At 40.1% G+C, this 18,123-nt stretch overlaps 1 protein-coding gene across 3 annotated transcripts in view; it reads left to right on the top strand.

Annotated features, from left to right (window-relative positions):
- Positions 1-18,123, top strand: part of LOC132828202 (leucine-rich repeat-containing G-protein coupled receptor 6) — a 264,676-nt gene that overhangs the window by 195,714 nt on the left and 50,839 nt on the right. For all 3 annotated transcript variants that reach the window (XM_060845144.1, XM_060845146.1, XM_060845147.1), the window contains one exon: positions 11,472-11,687. In XM_060845144.1, coding sequence (XP_060701127.1) covers positions 11,472-11,687 — 216 coding nt within the window. The remainder of the gene's footprint in view (positions 1-11,471; positions 11,688-18,123) is intronic.

Raw genomic sequence — 18,123 nt, 5'->3', positions numbered from 1 at the left:
GGAGTACTGTGTATTGTTCTGGTCTTCTTACTGATGGGAGAAAAACTTGCATTGAAACAGTTCTGAGAAGGTTTAACAGGCTAATACATGTAGGGAATAGATTGCTTTAGGATGAAACGCTGAGCAGATTATGTCTGTACTGTTTGAAGTTTGGAAGAATCAGAGGGGCTATTATTGAAACACAAACTTCTGTGGGAATTGATAGTGTAAATGTCAAGAGGATGATTTCCTCTTTCAGGGGTCTATAACTCAAGGACATAATTTAGCAAAAGTGGGGCAGGATGAAGATCCTCTTCCTGTCAGAGAATCATTAGGAGAAAGTGAGGACTGCAGATCAGAGTCGAGAGTGTGGTGCTGGAAAAGCACAGCCACTCAGGCAGTCCGAGAAATTCTCTTACACAGACCCACAAAGATGGGATCATGAAATATCTTCAAGGGTGAGAGATAGATTTTTGTGTAACAAGAAAAGTAAGGATTTTGGGAAGCAAGGAAGAAAGTAGAACTAAGAGAATAATCAGATCCCCCATGATTACTAAATGATCAAGGAGGCTTGATTGACCAATTATTATTTCCATTCCTTAAGATCTTATGCTAATGCACATGAACTCTCCTTTTCTGTTGGTAACTCCTATTAGGTATCCAATTAGATGGAATAGCATGTCGCTTGCTCTATTTAGTTGAAATTCTCAAGAGAATTTTAGAACAAAGATTGATCAAGTGTCCCTGAAGCCTTGACAAACACTTATAGGAAATTTCCTGATGTTTCAAAATTCCTGCAGCAGTGAAAAGTATGTACTTAATAGCATCCAAAATCCTCTGCAATGGCAGCCTTACTGTAAATCAGTGATATTATGGGAAAGCGTCAGATCAAACATCAAACAGATCTAAAATGTTATGTCGCCTCCTTAATGAATACAGGGAGATGGCTTAAGAAACAATCAACCCCTCAGTTGTTCTGGGGTGGCTGTTTATTGTGGAAATTCAACTCTTCTACCCAGAGGGCACCCTGTGTAAACTTCAAAATACCCACATTTCAATTTATTCATGCCTAATGTATCCAGAGAAATACACATTTATTTAGATTCTAATTGCAAGTGGATTGTAGGGGTTAAAAATAGGGAGATCCATAGTTTGCAGTCCTGTTAAAGGACTTCTTACTCTTTTGCATAGTAAGGCATATGGAGGCGGGTAAAATATGCAGAATGGTGTAGACTTGAAGATATCAGTAAAGTACTATCATTGCACTTTTTCCTGCAACTTAGACTAAACTAGGCATCTTTCCAGCTTCTTTCATTTTACTGATCTAGCCATTAGGAGCTATGGAGTAGATTGGATTTTAATGAACCTTAAAACCAACATTAAAAGATTATTTTACACCATTGAATACAATAACTGAAAGTCTAATGTTATTTTAGCATTTCTAAGTGATTTAAAATTTGGCACAGACTGTACAAAACTTCTGTAATACAATATGGATCTTCAGAGAGAATATCATCAAGTATGTATAAAAGTATAAACTTTGATAAATGTGAATTTGTTTTCAACTTTCTTTTTATGTTCATCATTGGACCATTAAGATTCAAGCAGCTGTAATTACTTTTAAAATATAGATTGTGAAATATGCTCGCCTTCGACTATTTCTAACAAGTCATTACTAATCTTTCTTTGAAGATTGTAATAGAGAAATAAAATTTGCATATATATATTGCAATTTTGTCATAAATAGAAATGTTTCTAATTAATATAGTTGCATTCTTCTTTGTGCTAACTATCTCATCATCTTTATAGTTTTTCAAAATAGACTTTGCTGAGTTTGTTACCTCATTGCAAATCTTGATCTGAATTGCTTCGAGTGGTAGTGTAAAGGTGAGGAAGCTAGATTGAAGAAACCATTGAACCTGGTTAATCACTTGTGACGCTTACTAACCATTAACTTTAGTCACTAACTAAACTTTCCAGTACATTAGATCAGGATTCAGTTATTTATATTTAAAAAATGAAAGAACGGTGGATGCTGGAAATCTGAAACAAAAACAGAAATTGCTGGAAAATCTCAGCAGATCTGGCAGCATCAGTGAGGAGAAATCCGAGGTAGTTTCAAGTCTCACTGAACATTAAAATTTACCTTTTAAATTATATTATTTTCTATTCTTACAGCAAAAGTGAATAGCCTCATGCTTATGTTATATTGCATCTGCCACGTTGTTCCTCTTCACTCAACCTGCCTATATCATCCATTGCGTGAATTTTCATCTGGCTGCTATGCTTTACTATCTTGTTGTCAAAGACATTGATGTAGGTTATAAATAGCTAATGCCCCAATACTGATGCTTTCAGCATTCCGCTAGATACATCCTGTCAACTTGAAAATGCTCTATTTATTTCTCTCAACTGCTTTTTGTCCATTATCCAACCTATCTATATTAATGTATTTCCTTACATGTTTTATGTGTCTGTTTACTGCAATATATTTCAGACCATTTATCCAATTAACTTTGGCTCTCCTTGCATATGTAGGTAATGATCTTTTTTAAGTGTAATATAGCTGGGGAGGTGATGTACCAGTGGTGTTGTTGCTGCACTGTTAATCCTGAGACCCAGATAATGTTCCTACCAATTAAATTGAATTGAATTTTTAAAAATCTTGAATTAAGAGTCTAAGATGACCATTAATCCATGGCTGATTATTGGAAAAATCTATTTGGCTCACTAATGTATTTTAGGAAAGGAAGCTGCCATCCTCAAATGGTCTGGCCTACATGTGAGTCTTACCTGTCCTCTGGGCAATTAGGGATGGGTAATAAATGCTGGCTTAGCCAGTGACACTGTCCTTCTGGGAATGAATAAAAATAAAGTTATCCAAGTTAATAAATAAAACAAATAATTGTGGATGTTGGAAATTTAAATCAAAAGCAGAATTTGCTGTGGACACTCAGGTTTAGCAGCATCTGTGGAGGGAAAGCAGAGTTTACATTTTGTAAGGGTCAGTGGACTTGAAGCAGTAATCCAAATTAAGTTGGTTGTGATAGTTTCATAGTAGCAAACTTAATATAATTGAGAATTGCAAATGTTCAGCAAATGTCAAGACAGTGATATAAATCTGTTATGTCAGTGCTATTCTGAAATATAGATCCAACCCAATGATGCACACACAAGGAAGTTTAAAGCATGGTGGTGTACGTCTGCACTTGTTTAACATTTATACCCACATGGAGCCATTTACCAATACCTGAAGCAAAAAGACTGCTGAAATTTTGAGGGTCCTGCTGCAGTACACTCAATAGCTCCTTCTATGCCATCCAATTGATGAGTATCAAGCTGAATATCATCAGCAAGTCAGATTTATGGGAAGAGTCATGAATTTGGAGGCTGAAGTTGAACTAATATCAAGCTAAAATAGTAATCAGCAGGGGTTGCGAATTTGCAAATTCAAAGGACCTAACACATAAATAAAGGAGGGTAGTTTGGACAATAATGATAGATTCCTTTCAAAATGTCACTAGCTATATAATTAAGATTCACGAATTAAGAAAACTACTTACTGCATTTTGTTCTTTGTTAATGGCAGATAGAATAAGCCAGATTCAAGCCCACTGAATCAAAATGGCAGCAAGGTATTTCATATTTGAATTCTGAATTGATTATAGAAAAGACTTTTGTTTTCATGTATCAATACATGAACTGAACACAAGATTTCCAATGTAATTACTGATGCTGTCCTCATAGAATCCCTACAGTTTGGAAACAAGTCCACGTTGACCCTTCAAAGGGTATCCCACCCAAACCCATTTCCCAACATTTACCCCCTGACTAATGCGCCTAACCAACATATTAGCATGGCCAATCCACCCCAGCCTGCACATCTTTGGACTGTGGGAGGAAACCGGAGCACCCAAAGGAAACCCACGCAGACACAAGGAGACTTTGTGGAGGTAAACTCCACACAGTCACCCAAGGCTGGAATCAAACCCAGGTCTTTGCCGTTGTGAGGCAGCAATACTAATCAATAAGCCACCATGCTGCCCTCTCTGTCCTACTTTTACACTAGTAAACACACATGGATCACCTTTCAAACTGTTATTTTTGAGAAACTGTCGGTCTTTGAAACCCAGCTTGTTAATTACTTTATCATGCCAACATTCATCTTCTTAACTGCTAAATTATTAACATGAAGCATGAATTAGATATTTGCAACAAAGGACAACTATTTTGATGAAGAGGTTTGTTTATTGCAAGTTTCAAAGGATTCAACCTTCATGATTGAAAGCTGATGGTCAAGTAATGATTGCCAAACTGAAATGTATGTGGATGGAGGCCATAATGTCTGGATTGGAGTGTGACATTGGGAGCTAGGCATGCCCATGAGGGATTTGTAAACTAAAGAAAAGCTTTGAATTTAGAATGTTGGAAACCACTAGCTAATGACTTTTTAATATGAGTGGGATGTAATTTTGGGATACGAGTGCATATGAGCAACCAATTTTGTATTGGAAGAAATTGGGGAGGTGGCAGATAAGAGCAATTGCAAAGGGAGCAAAGTCATTTATGGTTTCAAAAATAGCATAAACCAGCTTTGAAGAGCTGGTTGTGTTTGAAATCAGTGAGTAGTAGAATGCAAAAGTATATAAATTAAGTTGAAGTTGAACAGTCCACAGAAATAGTGCACCTTCAGGTGATTGTTCTGACTGAGCATCTGATGATCATGATGAAGCAAACATAGCTTTTGAAAGCCAAATGGTAATGTTTTCTAATCTTACTAATATTTTTCATGAATAATATGCTGGTTTTATCCTAACCAAATTTACAAACCAATCAGAATATTGATATCTGAAGTTCTCACCATCAGTTTAGTGATCAAGCTGAATCTACCTTGCTGAGAGTGTAATCCATAGACATGCTTGTTTACAACTGTCTGGGGTGGGTGCTCCTGGAAGTAATCCGCTAACTGTTTAGTCACTCTTGTTAGACTATGTGTTGTGCCATTGCTGCCAACCCACAGTGCACAGGTCTCACTAACTAATAGCAACTTAACAGGCCTGCCAAAGTCCTGTGCCATTGCACCTGGTCAGTCCAAAATGTTTAATTATTATCCTGGTTCATTCTTTTAAAATATCTCCTGTGGATATCCAGGTCAAGTTGAGATTGATGAATTGCTTGTAAGCTTACAGGTTGAAAAAGAGATCCAAAAATGGAAGGTGATGGTTTCCTTTCTCTTTTTTAAAAACAAGCATTTTTGCAAAGTACATTTGAGGAAGGCCAGTTAGCTAGATGGCAGGTGTGTGGATTTGATCAGAGCCAACCACCATCTGGCTGAATTAGTCTTGGGGCCAGCCTCCTCATCCTAATTTTCATTAAAAGATGGCATTTTGCCCTAGTTCAATGAATAATCACTAAGGGTCTGCCTTTGGGCAAAGAATTGAAGAAGGTGGAGACAATATTTGTTGAGAAGCATTTAGAATGCAAAGTGCAAAGATGATTATTTATTATATTTCCTAATTCTTACATCCATGCTCATTTTTTCTGTTGAGTTGCGGCTTCATCTTTCAAACTTGTGTTGTTGCCATCAGTCTTTCAACCACACATGTTGTTCATTGGTTAAGAGTCAAGCAGAAGCAGATCAGAGCTGGAGAGGTAAGGAAAGTCATTGAGAAACTATTGAAACTGCTTATTAGGACAATCAACCCTAAATGACTACTCAGAAGAACTTGTCAATAAAAAGAAAGGAAAGAAGACCAATTGATTCACTTAGGAAAAGACTTCCTGAAGAAAATCTTTGCAAAATTTCTAATTCTTAAAATAATTGCAAGGATAAAAATACAGTTTCAAAAGGGATTTTTTTGACAAACAAAGACATGATTACATCAAACGAATGTGGCATTTTATTTTGTAATCACACCTTCAACAAAAGTTTAGCTTTTGTCTTGTGTATTTTAGCTTGAAACTGTACTTTTGTATCTGAAGGCAGATCATGCGATCTGTGTGTAATTTTCCAGTTCCATATAGTGTAACCCAAACAGTAGAATGTTAATGTTCAGCATCGAACAATATCAGTGTCATGTTTTCCTCACTTTTAAGTTGAAGATTTTTTTCTCTCTCTTAGAGGGTCGTTAGAGTGTGCAATTGTCTTACCCAGAAGGTCATAGAGTTTTACATCATGGAAAGAGACCCTTCAGCTATCTTATCCTGCTGGTCATTAAATATCCTTCTAATCCAATTTCTCATCTAAAAATTTAGATCTTAAAACAGCAAAAGGGAGGCCTTAAAATTTATTCATGATTGAGTGAGACAGTTTTGTTATGGATAAAGGCTTCAGACAGGACTAAAAGCCTGACTAGAACCAGATCAGGCATGATCTCTTGAATGTTGGCGCATGGTGTAATGCATGAAAGGCCTATTCCTGTTCTCATGTTCCTGTGGTTGTAAGCATAAAATGTAAGGCCGGTTTATTTTTAGGTAAAGTTGTGATTGTGCTGTTTTGTGTGCAAGACTGAATTTGAGTAAGCTTTAAACTAAACTTTGAAATAAAACCTTGTAGTTTTGTTTATAATTTAGAACGTGCATCAAGCTGGGACAGATAGAGAATTTATCTGTTTAATTATTTACCTACCCAATCACTATTTACATAAGACATTTGCAAATATCCCACAAGCTCCGTAAAGCAATTATTTGTGTGCATTAAACTGATTATATAATGCATCTTAATGTTCTCCAGTTTTCAATCTAATGGAAAGTTTGCTGAAATAAACAATTATTTCTGAGGTAGTTGTTTGAATACCTCATAACTAACAGAGTCTGCCTGTTCTCAGAAGTTACTGGTAGAAAATTATTCTCGTTTCCCTTTCACTTGTTCAAGGGATTTCAATGTGCTACATTCTTTGCCCCTCCCTGATTGGCTTTGAGGGGGTGGTATTGAGTCTCCATGTTGAAGGATTGCAAATGTATTTCCAAGTTGACCGTGGTATGTTGCTTAGAGGGAAATTTTCAGATGATGGTGTTTCCATGTTGCCTTGACCTTTCAGACAGAGGATTAACAGGTACCATCAAAAGAGCCTTGGCAAGTTGCTGCAGTGTATTTTGCCATGGTTGCACATTACTGCCACTGTATACTGTTGATATAAAGAGTGATGAATAGATACCTTGAATAAAGATGAACTTCTTGAGTTCTGTGACACTGCACTCATCTCAGCAAATTGAGAATATTCCATTCCACATTCCTGACTGGTATCTTTTAGATGGTGGCGAGGCTTTGGGAAGGCAGGAGGTGAGTTTTTTGTTGTCAACATTTATTGCCCTTCCTAAATGGTTTTCAAGAATTGTCACAGTGCCAGTAGTGAAAGTACCTCTTTAGTCCCACTGAGAAGGGCATGCTAGGATTTTGACCCAGTGACAAGGCAGGAAAGATGAGACATTTCCATTTTGAATAGTGTGTGACAGAGTGCTGGTGTTGTTTCATAGCACGAGTTATCCTTGATCTTTTAAATGACAAAGGTCACCAGTTTGGGAGTTGCTCATGAAGAGCTCTTTGCAGTTTTTCTTTTGCACTGTATCTTAGGGATGGTATCCACTGCAGCTACATTGTGCCTGTGTTGGAAAAAATAAATGTTTGAGATAATTACATGGAAGAAAAACTAATTGCCAACTTTCAGAATATTTATATAAGTGAAGGTTCTACAGTACACTATGTCTGATTGAATTTGGGTAGGTTTCAACAAAAACTTTTAAATAAATTCCTTTTGACTTCATTTTAAATTTAGGAAGTGTGTCAAGCTGAGGCAGATAGTGAAAGAAGTAGATGAGCCTATTCTTTACTTTCAGTCACTATTTACATAGGATTATTTAAGCAGCTGCTGCAGAAGCATGTACTACCTGTTCTTTTTCCAACAAATGCAAATGTAAGTTACTTTGGATTGAATCTTATGATTTTTTTGGCTAAGTCAGAGTTGTGTCAAAATTTTAGAAGGGTTACTCACTGTGTGGCCTTGTGAGTTTTCTTACCCTTGTCTTACCAATCTCACCTCATTAATTACCTACTATGGCCTCTATGGCATCTCTCATATATGATTTCTATACCATCTTAGTTGTTCCCTGAACAACTCACTAGTTAAAAGATAGTCATTGATATCCCATCTCCTTTGCCATCTTTAAAAGGCAATTCAAAAAGCTGCCCTGCATGGTTCCTTACATTTGCCCAGACATGATTAATATGAGTAAATTGTTGCCCCACTTTTGGGGTATTGGATGTTGCCCTTGACTTACTGCACTGGAGTTTGGGTGAAAGTTATCCACCTTAATTTGATTGAGGTCTGCTGACAAATATGACAAGCTTCCTGGTTGTGTGCCTGTGCTGAAAAGCATGGCCAGACAGAAGCAAAATTAATCTGGTATCTCAGATTGAGGGGCAAAAGTGCAAGATGGCAATGCAATTCAAGAAAGGTATGCTGTGGGTAACCAGGTAGACTCAGAGGGAGGGAGTGCTCTGAGAGTGAATAAAGAGCCTGGAGATGCAGCTTGGTCCAATCTATGAGCTGAGAGTTTGTCTCTGAGCACTCATTGTCTTTACTGCAGCATTACAATTATAGTTGCTGATGAAGCATTGAATTGAAGGAGCATCCAATAGCAGGCTGGAGATTTGCCATGAGGGTTCTCAGAGGTTGGCACATGTCAAATGACAAGGCATGTGGATGTGGGATGTTTGTGGCCGTTGCCAGTAAAGCATTCCCTGAGATTTTGATGCCCGGTTTCTGACATGCAGGTTGTTGAGAGCAAGCGATGAGCTGAGTCCACCAGGGGCTTGCTGTCATTTCTTTGAGGTCTTCCAGACATCTAAAGTTGACAAACAGGAGCCTGTAAGCCAGAGTTGCTGTGTTCTTTCAACCTCCTGTTTGTCTACTTTGGATTCCAGCAACTGCAGTTTTTTTTCTGTCTCCTTCCAAATATCTAGCTTTTTTAGTGAGTTTGATCAGCTGGAAGTCTGATATTAATGAGGTGAGTTGGGCTATTAACAAGGCAGTTAAAAACATTAATGGTCATCAACTGGCATCTCACCACTGTCCCGCAAGAATTTTGTTATGCTACATGTGAAAAACATTAAAAGATATGGCAAGGGCTTTAGTAGGAGGATCCTCTGTACCAAGAGATATGGGTTTAAGGTTTAAGTGTTCTGGAGCTGGGTCCTATCATTTGTGAATAGGTTGATTTGAAAATATTTAAAAGATGGAGTGAGATGATCTTGATATTGAGATGAGTTTTGTCACATTTGTCACCAGATCTGGCTGGACATCTCACCACAGCCAATATCAGTCAGGCCCCCTAAAAGATTTTGCTCAAAATATTTATTTTTAGACATGCAATAAATGTGATTAAACCAGTTGTGAATTTACTCCCCAGACTAGAAAGTGAGAGACAGGGGAAGTGAGAATAAAGAAGAGATTTTTTAAAAAACCTGTTTATTTGAAATTGGATGAATCTTATGTGATCACACTGAAAAAGTCATTCCACTAAAAGTTGTTGGCCTTGTTACTTGACATTTGCATCAGTGTATCCAAGAGTATTATTCATTCACAAAAACAAATTATTTTGACAGTAATTTGGTGTAAATGCTAGTCTGAATCAATTTTGTTTTTGCCATTTCTGTCAGCAGCCAGTCCACAGGAGTTAAATCTTCTTATCACCTCAGGTATCACTGGATATGATTAAAAGACTCAATTTGTGGCTACAGGAAATATCATTGGCAATGGAAATCAGTATATACACATGCGGTTTTATAGGTGTGCTGAGATAATGGCTATGTTTGTTTATTATATAGGTGTAACCCTTAACAAATGTGTTTGTGCAAGCAATAAATTAAATATTTTTAAAATGAATCATGCCTTCCAGTTATAAATCATATCTTTACCAAAATTGTTGGAATTAATTTTAACTTGCCACACCTGATGATGATGCAGAAGACTGTGGAAATGGAGCAAGGGATTTACTCTTCCTCTGCCTCATCTGCCCAACCTCTGGATCTCTGCCTTATCTGGCCAACCTCTGGATTAAGTATCAGGCTGTAAAGGGTTTGACAGTTCTACCGTGAGAAGTATATATACTGTGGCAATGACTTTGCAGATTGATCTGATATTTAACCTGATGCCTTGGTGAGGGAGCAGTTATAGTTTAAGTTGTAGTTCAAACCTAGTAGGAACAGGTGCCAGGGCCAAAGGTGATTCATTTATTGACATTTGTCAGCCTAAACTCTTGGACAGAAATACATAGTGAACCTTCACATGAGCAGCAGTGGGTGGGCATGACTTTGTCCGAGTCTCAGTTACGTGCCATCTTTTAACTTTCTGCCTAACTCCCTGAACAATTTTCTATTGAGGAGAATGGGCAATGTCTTTCAGCCAAAAACTCTGGGGTCAAGTCCCTTCCTAAGACGTGGATATCCCAAAGAAGGTGCACAGCCATCAACACAGCCAAGTAGGTTGGGTATCAATCTGCAAGCCTTTAAGTTCACACTACTGGGAAATGATAAGAGATTCCTGATCAACAATGTGATGGAAAAAATGTTGGTGCCTCCACCATCACCATCCATAACTCCAGATATAATATGTGTCAAAGTGCAAGTTGCCAAAGCAACTTGCACTCTCTGAGTGAATATTAACACATCACTACTAAGATTCCATCAAGAAAATCTTTTACTGGTTGTTTTGAGCCTGCTCATGTTTTATGAGACCCCACTTGGTTGCCTTTGATCTACCAATGCATCCAGTTGCAACTAGAATTCCATTCCTGGAGTAGTTATTTTGTGCTGGGGACAACTCCTGTAGATTCCTGGCAGTAGGGAGCAGTTGCCCAATGTCACTTCCCACTGACTTCTCTCTCATTTTATTCAGGAGTTAAAACTAAATCACTAATTGTAGATTCTTATTTTATGGACCTACCCTTTAATTGTAATGTTGCATATATTTGGAATGAAAAATTAAAATAGTATAATGAGAGCAAACTTTATCCTTTTTCATCCCAAATCTGCAGTTTTCTCAGCCTACATCAGCACAGAGTGTACCATTGCACTATTCCTCATGTTGGGTTTTGGTTATCAATTACAATTAATTTTACTATGATTGTAAGAAACTTAGAAGCAAGGGTGGCCTAATCTGTTGCTCGAGTCTGAACTGTCACTCAGTTATATCATGCCTGATCTGTATCTTAACTCCATCCATTTATCTTGATTTCAGAACCTCTGATAGCCTTGTCTCACAATCATCTAGCAATTTCAGTTTTTTAGATTTTTAATTGACCTAGTCTCAACAATTTTAGATTTCCGTAATTTTTTTCTGAAGAGCTCAATTCTAACCTTTTCCCTGCTCATAGTTACACAAAAGCATACGATTGACATGTACATTTAAAAGATGTTAATTATATTACTCTTAACTAGTTATGTTTCTTGAAGGTATATTTTGTAAGTAATTTAGACTTGATTGTTTTTACAGGCGTCTGGATGCAAATCTGATTTCAGACATTCCTCACAACAGCTTTGAAGGATTACACTCCCTGCGGCACCTTTGGCTTGATGATAATGCATTGACTCAAATTCCTGTTCAAGCTCTCAACAACTTGCCATCTCTTCAGGCAATGACTCTAGCTCTCAACAAAATCGCACATATCCCTGATTATGCATTTGTCAACTTATCCAGCCTGGTGGTATTGTGAGTATTGCATTTTATCTTATGAACAAAACAGCCACAAATGGTGAAATGAAAACACTAAGAACTGGAAGTACTGAGGAGATCTGGTAGCACCTCTGGAGAGAAGAAACAGAGTTAGCATTCTAAATTGATGACCAAGTCTCAGATCTGAAATACTAATGTTATTTCTCTCTTGACAGGTGCTGCCTGGCCCCGAGTATTTCTTGCATTTTCTATGGTTATTATTTCCAATATTCACAGTGTTTCAGCTTTGCATTAGATGGTAATTAGTTTTGGTGAAGGCAGTCTTTTTTAAAAATTGGTTCATCACAATTTTCTTCCTCTTGACTTCTGTTTATCTTTGATATTGGGAATAATTATATTGTAAGTCACAATCCAATTGCATTTGTTTGAATCAGATCAGACATGTTTTCACTTTTTCTCAGAGGATCTAACTGACATTTGGTGCCTCACTGACTGGTCAACATGAATATTGTTAAAGTTGTCATTCCAAAGGCTGACTCTTCTCTTGTGCAGGTTGATGGTTCTGAAAGGGGTAATGTTGGAGACTACAGCACAAACCTGTTTGATGATGGACTTAGGTTGGGAAACTGCACTGGGGGTTGAAATGGGCTTGTGGAAATGAGAGATTCCATGACATAATCTGAAGAAGATCAACAACTCACTTGTCCTGGTCAACATTCATCCCTCAGACAACATTCCTTAAAAAGATGAAGTGATTATTAATCTCAAAGTTGTTTGTAGATTGTTATGTTGTGCAAATTGGCTACCATAGTTCTCGTCAGACATAATTTTATGCCTTCCCAAAGCTAGGTCAAGTGGAGTGGGTGAGCAGGATGTTCACCCTCTCTGGCACCTACCAGCCCTCCCTCAATTACACCATAACATTGTGTCTGGTGGTTGAGTCACTGAATGGCCACCCTTTACCTGAAGAATTGAGGCCCTGAAGTGGCCAGCTCATGGTGGAGGAGGCCACAGTCAGGTTTGAAGCCCACCTAGCCGGACTGCTCCAGCTGCAGGAAGGAAAGAAGAAGGTTCCTCCTTTGTGACATCTCTGAGCCTAATGGAGACCTATTCAGAAGGTCCTCACCAAAAGACAAAGTGGCTCCTTTTTTGCAGCATGTGTCAAGTCAATTAAGAGTCGAATTCAGCTATTCAGCCCTTCACAGCTCTGCCTTTCAATATGATTATGGATGATTCATTTGTGTTCTGAATTCTACATTCACTTCTATGCCTGATAACCTTTTATTCCCCTGCTTAATTAAATCTATTTACCTCCATCCTGAAATTATTTAGTGACCACGCCAGCCCACTCCCGTTAGCTCCACCACTTTCTGATGCAAATAATTCAAAAATCACAAAAAAGCTCTGAAAGAAAAATAATCATCCTATCTCTGTTCCAAAGGGGTGATACCTGTTTTTAAAACAGTGGCACACCCCACCTTACCCCAGTTCTGTACTCACTGACAAAAGGAAACACCTGTTCCACATTTCCCACATCTACCTTGACAAGTCCATTCAGAATCTTATAAACTTCGATCAGATTACCCCTCGCTCTTATGAACTCTGTTGGAACCAAGGAAAGTTTGTCTAACTTTTCATCGTAAGAGAAAATGTGCATATCCCGCCCCCACTCCCAGCTCCAGTCCCACACCAGGTCCTAGCTTCCAGCCCTGCCGTGTTTTCACCATCCCTCCAGACCTCCCCCTCTCTGAGGATGAAAGATCAGTCCTCAGCAGAGGCCTCACCTTCATTCCCCTACGCCCTCGAATCAATGAGTTCAACACGCGGCGAGAGATTGAACAATTCTTCCGCCGCCTTCGCCTCCGTGCCTACTTTCACAACCAAGACTCCCGCCCACCCTCTGACGACCCCTTCTCCCGCCTCCAACGCACCCCATCCACCTGGACACCCCGTGCTGGCCTCTTACCCGCCCTCGATCTATTTATAGCCAATTGCCGCCACGACATTAACCGACTCAACCTGTCCACCCCTCTTACCCACTCCAACCTCTCACCCTCAGAAAGTGCAGCCCTCCACTCACTCCGCTCCAATCCCAACCTCACCATCAAACCAGCAGACAAGGGAGGCGCGGTAGTAGTTTGGCGCACCAACCTTTATACCGCTGAGGCCAAACGCCAACTCGCGGACACCTCCTCTTATCGCCCCCTCGACCATGACCCCAGCTCCCACCACCAAACCATCATCTCCCAGACCATCCATAACCTCATCACCTCAGGGGATCTCCCATCCACCGCCTCCAACCTCATAGTCCCACAACCCCGCACCGCCCGTTTCTACCTCCTGCCCAAAATCCACAAACCTGAATGCCCCGGCCGACCCATTGTCTCAGCCTGCTCCTGCCCCACCGAACTCATCTCCGCATACCTTGACACGGTTCTGTCCCCTTTAGTCCAAGAACTCCCCACCTACGTTCGGGACACCACCCACGCCCTCCACCTCCTCCAGGATTTTCGCTTCCCTGGTCCCCAACGCCTTATTTTCACGATGGACATCCAGTCCCTGTACACCTCCATCCCCCATCACGAAGGACTCAAAGCCCTCCGCTTCTTCCTTTCCCGCCGCACCGACCAGTACCCTTCCACTGACACCCTCCTTCGACTGACTGAACTGGTCCTCACCCTGAATAACTTCTCTTTTCAATCCTCCCACTTCCTCCAAACTAAAGGAGTTGCCATGGGCACCCGCATGGGCCCCAGCTATGCCTATCTCTTCGTAGGATATGTGGAACAGTCCATCTTCCGCAACTACACTGGCACCACCCCCCACCTTTTCCTCCGCTACATCGATGACTGTATCGGCGCTGCCTCGTGCTCCCACGAGGAGGTTGAACAGTTCATCAACTTTACTAACACCTTCCATCCCGACCTCAAATTCACCTGGACTGCCTCAGACTCCTCCCTCCCCTTCCTAGACCTTTCCATTTCTATCTCAGGCGACCGACTCAACACAGACATCTACTATAAACCGACTGACTCCCACAGCTATCTGGACTACACCTCCTCTCACCCTGCCCCCTGTAAAAACTCCATCCCATATTCCCAATTCCTTCGTCTCCGCCGCATCTGCTCCCAGGAGGACCAGTTCCAACACCGCACAGCCCAGATGGCCTCCTTCTTCAAGGACCGCAGATTCCCCCCAAACGTGATCGACGATGCCCTCCACCGCATCTCCTCCACTTCCTGCTCCTCCGCCCTTGAGCCCCGCTCCTCCAACCGCCACCAAGACAGAACCCCACTGGTTCTCACCTACCACCCCACCAACCTCCGTATACAGCGTATCATCCGCCGTCATTTCCGCCACCTCCAAACGGACCCCACCACCAGGGATATATTTCCCTCCCCTCCCCTATCAGCGTTCCGCAAAGACCAGTCCCTTCGTGACTCCTTCGTCAGGTCCACACCCACCACCAACCCAACCTCCACTCCCGGCACCTTCCCCTGCAACCGCAGGAAATGTAAAACTTGCGCACACACCTCCTCCCTCACTTCCCTCCAAGGCCCCAAGGATCCTTCCATATCCACCACAAGTTCACCTGTACCTCCACACACATCATCTATTGCATCCGCTGCACCCGATGTGGCCTCCTCTACATTGGGGAGACGGGCCGCTTACTTGCAGAACGCTTCAGAGAACACCTCAGGGACGCCCGGACCAACCAACCCAACCACCCTGTGGCTCAACACTTTAACTCTCCCTCCCACTCCACTGAGGACATGCAGGTCCTTGGACTCCTCCACCGGCAAAACATAACAACACGACGGTTGGAGGAAGAACGCCTCATCTTCCGCCTGGGAACCCTCCAACCACAAGGGATGAACTCAGATTTCTCCAGTTTCCTCATTTCCCCTCCCCCCACCTTGTCTCAGTCGGTTCCCTCAACTCAGCACCGCCCTCCTAACCTGCAATCTTCTTCCTAACCTCTCCGCCCCCACCCCACTCTGGCCTATCACCCTCACCTTGACCTCCTTCCACCTATCACATCTCCATCGCCCCTCCCCCAAGTCCCTCCTCCCTACCTTTTATCTTAGCCTGCCTGGCACCCTCTCCTCATTCCTGATGAAGGGCTTATGCCCGAAACGTCGAATTTCCTATTCCTTGGATGCTGCCTAACCTGCTGTGCTTTAACCAGCAACACATTTTCAACATATCAGTTATCAATCTAGTAAGCACCTCTGAACCAGTTTCAAAGATTTACATCCTTTCCTAAACAAGGTAACCAAAACAGCTCACAATATCCACAATGTGGTCTTACCAACGCCCTATGTAACCACAGCATGATAGCTTCACTTTTGTGTTAAATTCCTCAAAGCTAATAACGGATAGCTTTGATTAATTTCTTGAAAACTTGTTGTGACTCGTGCTAGAACACTTATATCCCTCAAGACCTTGGAATTCTGAAGTTGTTCTCCACTTTAGAATACTCTGCTTCTATATTCTTTCTCCCAAGATGAATGTTTCAAGTTTCCCTGCATTATACATCACCTGTCAGGTTTTTGCTCACTTGCTCAACCTATCCATCCGCCTTCTTCACAATATACTTTACAACATATCTTAGTGTCATCTGCAAAATTAATCCCCATGCCTTTGCTGCCCTCATGTAAGTTGTTAATATGAATTGAAAAATGCAGACACCCTGGTACAGGTCCTTGCAGAACCTTTGCAGCACATCCTACGAATCAAAGGCACACTTATGCATAAGCTCTTTGTTTTCTGCCAGCAAACCAATCTTCTATCCATGATAATAGATTACTCCCTACACCATGGATGTTTCATCCTAAAATTTTATGTCAAACTAAGTCAAAGCCTTCTGGAAATCCGTGTACAGACTCGTCTTTAGCCACAAGCATGTTACTCTGACAAAGAACTCCAATAAATTGGTTAAACATGATTTTTATTTGACAAAGCTGTTTCTATCTCCAAAGATTGTGCAAAACTTGCTGATTTTTTTCAGAACTTTCTATGCAAATAAATGATCCCTTTTATTTAAAACTCTTAAAAACATTCAAATTGACCAGATATTCATGGGTTAAGAGACAGCCACATCTTTCTTTACAACAAACAGTAAAGGGAAGGAAACAGAGGTTTTAATTCTCTCTCATCTTTGTTTATAACAGACTTGAAGGTATGAACCTCTGAGTCAGAAGTGAAAGTGCTGTGACCGAGCTAAGGCCAGCACATTCCATTCTTTCAGTCTTAGGCCTGCCCTGAGGTAACAATAAATTGACAGAATAATATATTTTTTCACATGCTACAGAGAAGGAAAGGTCTCTCTTAATCTTTCTACACGCATCCGGAAAAGAAATGAATTGAAGAGAATATTTTAATAACTCAATTGTTTAAAAAGTAACTTTTGAACATAAATAATCTAGGAGTCACATTCACTGGAGCTATTCAGTGTCTGGGTTAGCTTATTGATATTTTGAAAAAATATTTTGTTAAATTTTTGTTTTGTTTCTTAATTACTGTGAAATTATTGCCAGGCCCATTTAATGTACCATTTTCATTGCAAACTCCTGTACTCCTGAACACCTATCAAACGCCACTGATTGTTCAGTCTGAACGAAAATCCATATTTACCTGTGTTGCTTCATTAGAAGCAAAATATTACCACTAATGTGCTGACATGTAAAACATATTGTGTAACTGAGAACGATATTAAAATTTCTGCAGGCCTGATGTAATATTGTGCATTGCTTTTATAGTTTATGTCCGTAGGGATTCATAATGCACTTGTGAATTGCTTATACAGTGTAATGAATTCCTAGTTCATCCATTTAACTTGTCAATAAAAAAGTGAGATTTCAAATTGATGATAAACAAGCTTTCCTCTGGTGATTTTACCAAAATGGACTCAGGTATTTTCAAGCAATTTCCAAATGTCTATAAAGTGACTTTGTTTTCCCAAAACTTCTTTCCATTAAACTGGCAATTTAAATCACAAATTGAAGTGGCAAATTGTAAATGCAAAATCTGATAAAGGAAATGCTCTAGTAACAATTATGCAATGCAGTAACTTTGTTTTAATAGAGAATTTCATTTCCTGCAGATTTAACAATAATAATAGTTTCATAAATCTTAGCAATCCAACCTGCTGTGATATGATCTTAACACGTTATTCATTTAGCTATCTGGTCTTTCAACTTATCATGACATGAAACCTCGCTATGTTCAAAGGATGAACACTTTATTTACAACAGTGCAGATTGATAATTCAGTTACTATTTCACAATTCTCACAATGGCTGGCGCTATTGGCCCAGACATATATTGAGACAGATAATTTAATTATTCGGTTTGCCCAGTGTATTGCTGTCAATTTGAAATCAACACACATGAACTTTAACATTTATTCTAACTTAGTATGATATTGTACTTCAAATTCTCTTTTGTTCCCTCCATCAGTCAAATTCACT

The sequence above is a fragment of the Hemiscyllium ocellatum genome, chromosome 26 (genome assembly GCF_020745735.1).
Source record: "Hemiscyllium ocellatum isolate sHemOce1 chromosome 26, sHemOce1.pat.X.cur, whole genome shotgun sequence".
Lineage (NCBI taxonomy): Eukaryota > Metazoa > Chordata > Chondrichthyes > Orectolobiformes > Hemiscylliidae > Hemiscyllium > Hemiscyllium ocellatum.
Note: the sequence above shows the minus strand (reverse complement) of the source record. Positions and strands in the feature narration are given on the sequence as shown.